General features: G+C 31.1%; 1 protein-coding gene across 1 annotated transcript; it reads right to left on the bottom strand.

Moving 5' to 3' along the window:
* Positions 1–5571: 5571 nt before the first annotated feature.
* On the bottom strand, positions 5572–8472 carry LOC123207818 (protein NRT1/ PTR FAMILY 5.10-like). The gene is made up of 3 exons (XM_044625296.1): positions 8012–8472; positions 7228–7775; positions 5572–6699 (listed from the first exon to the last, which is right to left on the bottom strand). The coding sequence occupies exons 1-3, from the start codon at positions 8366–8368 to the stop codon at positions 5883–5885; spliced, it is 1722 nt and encodes a 573-aa protein (XP_044481231.1). The 5' UTR covers positions 8369–8472; the 3' UTR covers positions 5572–5882.
* Positions 8473–11004: the final 2532 nt, after the last annotated feature.

Raw genomic sequence — 11004 nt, 5'->3', positions numbered from 1 at the left:
CAAGTGTGTATCCTTTACACATGGAGGTGTATTACTTAATCCACATAGCCAAAACCCTAAGTGCACAAGTGTATTTCTTTAGGTAGGACACAAGGTTGTATGTCTTATACCACACAAGCGCACATTTCTATGGCTTGCTTTAACATGGGGTCCTTTCAAGCATACACAACTGTATGTCAGATGACACACAGGCATTTAGTATCAATTTTCTAGATTTATGAACTTTATTCATTATATAATTTTCGACGTCCTACTCATATACCGACATTCCTAGATTACACAAACATACTTCCAACCATACATGCAAGGTTTTAGCATCATTAGCTACACATTACCAAATGTGAATTCATGGGATATGCTAATTCATTTGTAACTAATACTTATATTAATTAACCATGCCACTTAAACATGTTTCAATCCTTGATAACAACATTCCTCTATTAGCAATATTCTACAAATTATTGACAAACAATCCAAGCTACAATAATCAGGACTTATTACATAGATATACCAATGCCAAACTTTGAAAACACAAAAACCACAATATAATGCCTAATTATCATGATGCCAACTCGTAAGACTACCCCATCTCCTTCCCTATGATTTTCTTATCATTAAATACAACAAATAATCTATATTTTATCAACATCAACATGTACCATGTCATAAATCAATTTTAACAACAACCTTTTCTTCACATCATTAGACAAAACAATACCAAGAATCAACCATACAAGTATATTTATTTACACACATGATTATAAAGAACGATCTCAATTATTCAATGAAGGCACTCATCCAATGTGAACATACAACCAAACTATTCATCTATACTAACAAATTAAACCTCTCTTCCAAGATTTCAAAAACCTTTACATGGTTTTGCTTGATCACCCAAAAGTCTTTTTGCATCCAAGAATTCAAATCTCTCAATATCTGCTCAAACTCTCTATTTTGTTGTGGAGAATTAGGGTAAAAGAATAAGCCAAACACGTTTGTTGTCCTTTTTATTTTCATTCTAGATAGCAATACACGAGCATGTATGTCGTTGTGTGATTAAAGTCACGTTCTAAAATCTCCATAAAAGGCATCCTTATCTCATGTTGGACCTTAATGTTTTGATGATGATAAAAACGTAAGTTTAATATGTTAATATATCCAAAGAATGCATAAATGCATTACAAAATGGACAGAGTGTGAAATTTGTAGATCAATCTAAAACAAGAAAATCTTAGTCGTATCTCTCTCGTGACCAAGCCGTGCGTTAACCTTTCAGTGTTTTAGAAATAAAAATTACTTGAAAGAGCAAAAGTCTAGCCGTGCCATTTATCTTGATCAAGATGTCCCAACCATGACATTTAAAATATTCTCCTAGCCATGACAAATATGGCCCAACCATGACATTTAAAAGATTGTCCCAGCCATGACCATTAAATAATTTCAACTCATGTCACATGTCATTCATTTAATGTCTCAACCATGACACATAAAAAGTGTCCAACCCTGATCATTAAATATTCTCAACTCATGCCATATGTCATTCATTTAATGTCCTAACCATGAAACATAAAAAGTGTCCAGCTGTGACCATAACCTCTTCCCAACTAATGCCATGTGTCCCAATCGTACCATTTATTTAATGTCCTAACCGTACAATTTTTCAAAACCTCCTAACTATGACATATAATACTGATCCAACTTTGACACATGTAAAATCCTCCTAGCTATGTAGTTTTTCAAAACCTTTCAACTGTGTCGCACTCTAATCCAGTCTTGCACCTCTTTATCTTGTGTAAAATCAAACCTGTACCTCAATCATGCACAAGTTGGCATGTACCCATTCAAGCTTCTGGATTTTTTATACTAAACATAGAAGTGAAGTAAGCCACCCTTGACAAGGATTTGTTGCTGTACTGAGTGCATTTAAAACTATCTGTTATAACTTTGATTGAGGTCTTTTTTATCAAATTTTTTAGTTGTTTTTCAACGGTAACTCAATCTCAATAGAACATTACTCAACCGTATAACCTAGCTCTATAAATTGAGCTTAGATTGAAGAGCAAAAGGTTAGATTTTTTACACGCGAAAAAAAAAGAAAGAAAAACTAAATAGACTCTAATTCTTTGTAACTCTCACCAAGGTTTCACTTTATTGATTCAGAGTCTAAGTGCACTCATCTTGTATTTACAAACTTATAGAGGCATTCAATACTTTTATCTCTTTGTAATTAAACCTTTTAGGCGTAATCCTGTATCAACTAGTGTAATAGGGGCAATCCTAAATATACTACATGTAAAAAATTTCCAAGAGACAATAGAACTCTAGGCGATTTGATTAGAGAAGTGGACGTAAGAGGTTTGCAAGAGAAAGCTCCGAACCACTCTAAAGTTGAGCTTTTCTAAAACTCAATTGTTTAATTTTTGTCGGTTGTTTGTTGATTAATTGCTTAAGTTGTTTTGCATTGTTTACTCTTACTTATTTATTGTCGTTGTGTACTCTGAAATTTTACTTTGTTATTGTTCCTTATTGCTTCTGTGTTCTATAAAATTTTATTTTGTTATTGTTATTTATTGCTACTATGTTCTATAGAATTTTGCTTTGATATTTATTGTTGTTCTACATAAAATTGGTTGTTAAGAAAGATTTTTTTTTTAACAACCTATTCAGCCTTCTCTAGGTTCATATTAGCCATACAAAAGTGTTTAACAATTGGTTCTATGCTTCTTCACCATGATGGGCAAATTCCCTTGAGCCACTGAAAAAATTGAAACCCTAGGGGAAAAATACAATTTTTTAAAGTTTAATTATGGAGAAAAATTGTTAGTTTTCTAAACTAAAGGGAAAAAATGATATAATTTTTTGGAATTTTAGGATTTAGTGATAAAATGATAATTTTACCCTTACCTCTAATAGAAAATTCTACGAAAGTTAGCTCATGAGTTGATGTTTGAGTTTTTAAACTACTATGAGTATGCTTTTGAGATTGAGATAAAACTTGGGTGGGAAATAGTCCTTTGGACTAAAAATAACACACAAACTTCTATAGTCATTTATATTAGATAATTTTATGGTTAGATCAAAGTCTAGTATTGTGGTAAGGAAATTTTGTCAAACTGTAATAAAACATAAAAATTACAATCACATTTTCTTACTGGTACGTAATTTCACAACAAATGAAATTGTCAACCTTTAAACAAGCCCACAAGCTTAATCCAGCCTACATGTCACTAATATGACATCTCAAAATTAACAATAGTAATATACAAATGCAATTGTTATAATTAAAACTACATGCCTTAAGTCACTAAGTTGCATTAAATTTCATAATGCGCATTATAAAAAATATAAACAATAATGATTTTAAAACAATGTCAATAAAACATTATAATTAATGGAACAAACATAACTCCCACTAGCCCAAGAATAACCCAAGACTTTGATCTCCATGCACTTGGATCTTTTATTGATCTTATTATTCTTTGAGTAAAACATCACCACCATGTTATCACAAAAAAATATAATAATCCTAGTTATAGAATCCACAACTCATAATTTGAAATTATGTTCTAAACTATCTGATATAATGGTTGTGAGTCTAGTCACTGTACTCCAAGATATACTTGTTCGGTGAAGTCAAGTAGTGATCCCTGGTAATAAAAAAGAAAAATTGAAATCATGTTCTTGAGCCAAACTTGAGTTGATGCTCTATAGCATGCTACAAACTCAACATACATAGTAGAGCTAGCTTGTGACTAGTATTTGTTTAACGCTTTTTTGTGAAAAAACAACCTTGACTATCATAAAGATATTTCTTGACGTTTCAATAGATTGAACACTCATTCCATAGTCAAGAATATGCTCTGGATAGAGTTAAAAATAATCGTCTTGATAGAACACCTGTACAAAGGGTAGAAATGCCGATTTTGATGGTTTACACATTGGAATTTTATATAAGAAGCCCTATATCAAGATGTGCATTTCCCTTATAACTGCTATTTTCAATTCTAGAGAGTTAGATCTTGATTTTCAACCTAATCCCTCTAAATCAGGGGATCTAAAGCATTAAGTTTGAGTGAATTGTTTCATTTCTTTGGAGTCCAATCTCCCTTTGTCTAAGAGTAGTAATTTTATATGTGATTCATGTTAATGTGATTAGGTTGGCATTTAAATTGATATACCTAGAGTTAACTGTGATCTTAAGTATGTTACATATAGTGGATGTAAGAATTTATGATCTTCAAACAACAGAATCATCAATTACAATTTTTAAAAATATTAAAAAAACATAAATCCCTACATAAATCTCTCTCGTAGATTAATTAAACAACAAACATACATATAGGCACTCAAAGAGTGTTTATAAAAATTATATTTGCGTTGACGACTTTTTTGTTTTTCCCAGTCGTTGGAAGGTATAGAAATTGCTTTAAAACCAAACGTAGATCCATACCTCAATATCTATACAAAGCACAATCAAATAAGAATGGAGGACAGAATAGTGCATATCAACCTGTTAGAGCGCAATGCATATGTAGGGTGTTTGGGATGTACAGACATGACACTATTTTTGTATTGGCTGCAACATGATCACATGGATCAAGAGCATTATTGCTTGAGAAGAAACACAAGGAATAAGAAGTCAACCTTAACATTTGTAAAAATTAAATTCAGATAATTTTATATAGTCAATCTTGGACTTTTGATGTCATACCAAACATTTCTTTAGGAGAAACTTATGTTAGGGAGTTGTCATTTCTTAGAGACAACCTTGTATTTTTGCCATCACATGAGACATTTTTTTAAGGGAAAACTATATTATTGAAGTTATATTTCCATGCATTTACTAGCCATAGGGATTGGTGGTGGACTTTATCCTCGTACATTGACCTTTCATATAAGAGAGGGTATGTTATTCAAATCCTAGTATTTTGTAAAGAAAATCTTTCCCTTTACCACTTAAACTAACTCATAGGGTCTTATTCTTCTCTTTTTATTCTAAATGAATTTCACTCTTAACTCCCTAACGAACTCTTTTTTTCAACACACACACACTTAGTACTAAAATTATTTTGTTTGGTTTGACAGGAAATAAAAGATTTCAATAATCTTCTATTACTATGTGACAGATAAAATAAGAGGTAATATTCACTTTATGTATTAAAAAATTACTAATGTAGTTTTAATTTTGTTATAATTATATTTTTATTAATTTTTTAGAACTAAAATAACTTAATTTTCAATTAATATAACAAGTAACATGAAAATATTTTAAAATAATTATACTGAAGGCGTTTAAGTAAAATAATTTCTTAATATTTTTTTATTACTTCCAACCAAACACAATAATTATTTATATTTATAAATTTTTATCAAAATTTATCAAATATTGTAACAATTTATACCTAATAATTTTTAAAATAATTTATATAATCTTTCATTTTTTATAATAAACAGTACTTATACAAACCGTATCTTTATCTAAGTTGAATTTTCCTGCTGTTGCATGATTAAATCTTGGTTGTTCGAAGTGACTTCATTCATTTCCAAAACTTATAGTATGAAAATGCACTATTTAAACATGAATACTAGTGACAATATCCATTTCTTTTCATACGCATACCTAACAATATTCGAAGCTCAATTTGAAGTATTATTTACATCAAAGCCATAGCAACTAGTATAAGAACACTCCAGATATACAATGTCACATTCTTTTCTTCCTCCCACGAATATCTAATCCTTGGGATTCTATTTTGCTTCTGGGTTTGTTGGACAGAAATCCAACCTCATTGTACTTGCTTCAATTGCTGTTATATTCAAAAGAAACCTCATGATCTTTGCTAGCTAGCTACAACAACAACATTCCTTATCGTGAAGTCCATTCATATTTTGCTTCCCTTATTATAAATGTATGACTTTGCAAAATACAAGTAGACCACAAATTCTATAATACTCAGTCCAGCAAGAAGCCAATAGAAGTAATCAAGATGTCCCTTGTTCAGATTATTAGGGAACCAGCTTTCATGGCCATCTCCACTGGTTGCTTTATCAATGGCAGATACTAGAAAGCTGCTAAGAAAGCTACCAACACCGAAGATACTGAGGTATAGTGAGAGACCTACACTCCTTAATTCAGATGAGACTTGATCATAGAAAAATTCTTGAAGACCAACCATGGTGAAAGCATCAGCGACACCAAACAAGATATATTGAGGAATCAACCAGCACACACTTACTGGAATTGTCACATTTGGCTTGTCAATCAGTCCATATTCTTTAGCAGTTTTAAGTCTCTTCATCTCAACTAATGCTGCAATCACCATCGACAAAACAGATAAAAACATCCCAGTTCCAATTCTTTGAAGCATTGTAATGCCAGAAGGTTTCCCGGAGAAGGTTCTTGCAATAGGAACAAAAACACGGTCATAGATGGGAATGGTGAGAAAAATGGCAAGGCTTATGAAGGATTGAAGTGAAGCAGCTGGTATGTCAAAGGTTGGTGTAATTGATCTGTCCATTGTAACTCCTTGCTTTGTAAAGAAAGTTGAAGATTGAGCAAACACAATGGCATAAATCAAGCTCGTAACCCATATTGGAACAAGCCTCAGAAATGCTTTTGCTTCTTCAACTTCGCTGATGCTACACAACTTCCCATATTCCTTTGAACCATCTGGTGCAAGAAGGGCTTTGTTGAGAAACCTGCGAGATTTTCATTTCAGTATGATATATTGACTGCATCAAATGTTCTAAAAACAATTCATTAAGAATTTAGAACCACCAGAAAAAGCAACAGTCCTGGAAACAAATAGAGAACAGAGTACTTCTCCACTAACAAGGGATCCTCTTTATGGTTGCATCAGTAATATCTTTGTACAAGTTTCATGGTATTGCATGTGTACATGTTTATCTGATGGTAAGCAGAAGATGAAGTTTCACCAAACCTAAGAATTTTAATACAATAGCACCGTAAAAATATAATTATATATGACTTTTCAATGTTATAAAATGTTATATAAAGCAAAACAAAGTGATTAGTTTTATGTGAAATTTTAATCCTTGAAGAATAAATTTTCACTCCTTTCAAATTACTTTGCAGTACAAGTTGCAGTTGTGCACGAACAGATCTCATATAAATTTTCGGACATCATATTTCTTCACAGAATAACTTGATGGCTTGAGTTCTTTTGTTTCTTTTTAAATTTCAAATGATTCAAATGTTTTCCTTACTTGTATTGCTCAGAATTTTGATGTGGCAAGGTTCCACGAGCTTCCTCTTCAAGAGCTATAGCAGAAGGAGTAGTTCGCCAATTCCTAGCAGCAGCAACAAAAACACTACCAATTCTCACAAACGGGCTTTTCCCATCACCTTTTATGCTAAATCGATAAGTCTTGGTTCCAAGCAAGAAAATAAACAGGGCAATAACCATCAATATACATGGAAGTCCAAACCCAAGAACCCAATTGAGGTTGTCTTGGATGTAGTTTAAGATTATAAGTGTTAACAAGGTTCCCCCACAGATTCCGAAATACCACCAATTAAAGAACGAACTTTTCAGCTTGCATTCCTCTGGATCCTGACCATCAAACTGATCCGCACCAAAAGCCTGAACACAAGGCTTGTGCCCTCCTTGCCCAAGTGCTACCAAGTACAAAGAGAAGAAGAATAAAATTACTTGGAACTGATATTGAGGACATGATTTGATTTTATTTGTGTTTTGGCAATCAGAAGTGTCGGGCAATGGCAACATAGCTGATAAAGTCAGCAAGCCCAGTCCCTGTTAAAATCATACAAATTCAGGTCAATACAGTGAAAGCCAAAACATGAAAGAAACTTGCTAAGAGAAAGCACTCAAATTCTTTCTCAGTAAATCACTTGATTTAAAACTTAGCATTAACATATGAGCATTTAAAGTTAAGAACTTTAACATACAATCAAAACCAAAATGTCAAAAAAATACAAGCCTACTTTACGATGAAACAAATCCCACAATTCAGAAATGAATAAACTCACCAGAATGTACATAAGACTGGCGACAACAATAGTACGGTAACGTCCAAGGAAAGAATCAGCAACAAATGCTCCTAAAAGAGGCAGAAGCGAGGCCGTGCCTGACCAGGCGTTGACGTTCTCCGCCGCCGTTGCAGTGGACTGACCCAGTGGGCCAGTCAAGTAGGTAATAAGGTTGGAACCAATACCATAATAGGCGAATCTCTCAGCCATCTCAACAGCAATAATGAAAGATGCAGATCTCCAGCGGCCAGAAGTGGATCTTTTGGCTGGTCGGCCTTTGTAGTCAACGGAGCCATCAACGCTATCTTCAAGAAGCGGAGTTGCGGCGTCAGGGAGAGTAGGGATGTCGTCCATCATCTAAAGTAAAATCAATTAACAACCAAACTCTAATTCGAGGAACAAAAATGGTATTTTTATTTCATCTGTATACGTGGATGTGGACTCTCTGGCGTAGATTTTGCTTTTAATAAAAGTAGGTGCAAAAATAGCATATACAAAGTTTTTTATAAATAATAGTGTATTATAATTTTTTTAATTTAAAATTATTTAATTATATTATCATCCTTTTATTTATAATAATACAATTACAAAAGACACGTAATAAATCTTACTAATTTATGTTCATATAAGGGTTTATAGTTTATTTTTATATATAATTTTATTTATTCTATGATTATTGATGTGCGTAATTAAATGATTTTATTAGTTATTTAATTATACGATGATATATGATTTATTTATTCAATTAAATACTTAAAATTCAAAACTAGGTACACATACTTATATCACATAGTAATACTACACATATACAAATTGTATACTAATCTCTATAAACTGAGATGATAGCATTTAATCGAGTAATTTTAAATTGAGAAAAAAATAAACAATTATATACTTAATCATAAGCTATCAACTAAGTTTGTACATATAAATTTAAATAATTTGATTTTATTCATATATATCACATATCAACTCAAAAATATTCTTTTAATTGATATTTGAAAAATTGTAAAATTATGTGTACCTACTTTAAGTACACAAACAAGTATATATTTGATGTGTGTTATTATATGATTGAATTATTTTGAATTAATGATAAAGTAATATCTAATCACATAATAACACAGATTGTGTACTTATTTATATACTTAAAATAGATACACATAATATTGGTCTTTGAATAAGAATATCAATAAAACTATATACATACTTATATATGTCATCACATGATTAAGTAATTTTAAATTAAGAATAAAGTAAAATACAATCATGTGATAACACATGTAAATATATACATATTTGTGTACCCAAAGTGAGCACACATAATATTGTTCTAATAATATTATTATCATTTTTAAGCATCTTTGTATAAATTGGAAATCATGTACAAAGCCCAAATAGGTGCTAGCTATCACATAACACTAAAGGTATGCATAATTCGGTTCAATCTGTAAAATCAAACCAAATCATTAAAAAATTACAGTTTGGTTTGGTTTGGGTTATAAAATGTAGTTTAGTATAAATAAATAAATATATATATATATATATATATATATATATATATATATATCATTCTTTCTCACTGGAAAATAACTATAGCTCCGTCACCATCTTTTATGGTCTCGGTCATCATCTCAAGCTTCAATCAATTCGTTGTCATTAGACACATTTAAGTTGTCATTTAACTTGCCATCACTAATAAATCGTTCGCTTGCTTTTGTCCCTTTCATGGTTATAGATGTATATTGAGTTTCCAGCTTCCAGTTGTTGTTTGAGCTATGAATTTACATTAGTTGACATGGTTTAACTTTCAACAATGGGACATCAATAGGATTGATCAGTTTTTCAATGTCAAGGATATCAATTTATATGTTGTAATTATAATCTTGCTCTACGATAGAAGTTATAAGATTAGAATAGTTTCAATAAATAAAAGAAATAATTTCGTCATATCCTTGGCAATTTGCACCTTTTCATTACCACTCTTTTGAACTTCTGTTCCTAGCAATACTCTCATGTTTCTTTTTTTATTTCACACTTATGAATCCTCCATAAAATTATATGCATTCATTTTAAACCAACTAATCGAAGTTGTATTTAGTCTTTGTCTCGATAAATGCCATCATTTCATACATGCATTTGTTACTAATCAGGTTTGTGGTTGGTTGCTAGCCCAACTGATAACATAATGTCATATATGCATTTGTCATAAAGCCAACTGATCATAATTGTGTTTAGTCGGCTTCCCATGCCACTTTAGCCTTTTCAAATTATAATTTGATAAGAAGTGAAATATTGGTTTTCCATTTATTCAAATGATTATTCTGTTAAGTTTACACAAGTGATGATGGTGCAGTGTTGTTTCATGTTCAAATTTATAATTGCGCTGAGTAATGGGGAGAAAGAAAGGTGTAGAATCGCCGCATTGTTATTATTAATGATATAATTTTTGTTTTGTTTGAATTGTTGTGCAATTGAAGTTGAATATCTTCACCAGAAATGTGTTACTAGAGTCTTATGAATTTTGAAATTGATAGACCTTATCTTATCTTTATTTATACTCATTCACAAACTTCATCTAGAATTGAATAAAAGTGGAAAAAAGATCAAGAGTCAATTTAAAGACATTTTCTTAGAGAGTGAAATAAAGGAAATATTATGTATCATTTGAGATGTGGTAGCTTAAAGAAAAGGGATCGGTTTCTAACTGGTTGATGTCTATAATCTAGTGAAATTTTAAGGTGAAAAATGAATGTTTACTTTTATATTGTCAATTAACCAACTCTGAGTTTGATTAAAGTAAACAATGTTTATGCAATATTTATTTAGTGTTCTATATTAGAGACTATAGATTATAATGTTGTTATTATAAATTAGGTATGTTGTGTTTATGATGTTATTACTATAAATTAAGTATGTTATATATGTTGTTATTATAAATTAGGTATATTGTGTTTATGATGTTATTACTATAAATTAAGTATGTTATATTT

Source organism: Mangifera indica, unplaced genomic scaffold, assembly GCF_011075055.1.
Source record: "Mangifera indica cultivar Alphonso unplaced genomic scaffold, CATAS_Mindica_2.1 Un_0107, whole genome shotgun sequence".
In the NCBI taxonomy this organism is placed as follows: Eukaryota; Viridiplantae; Streptophyta; class Magnoliopsida; order Sapindales; family Anacardiaceae; genus Mangifera; species Mangifera indica.
Note: the sequence above shows the minus strand (reverse complement) of the source record. Positions and strands in the feature narration are given on the sequence as shown.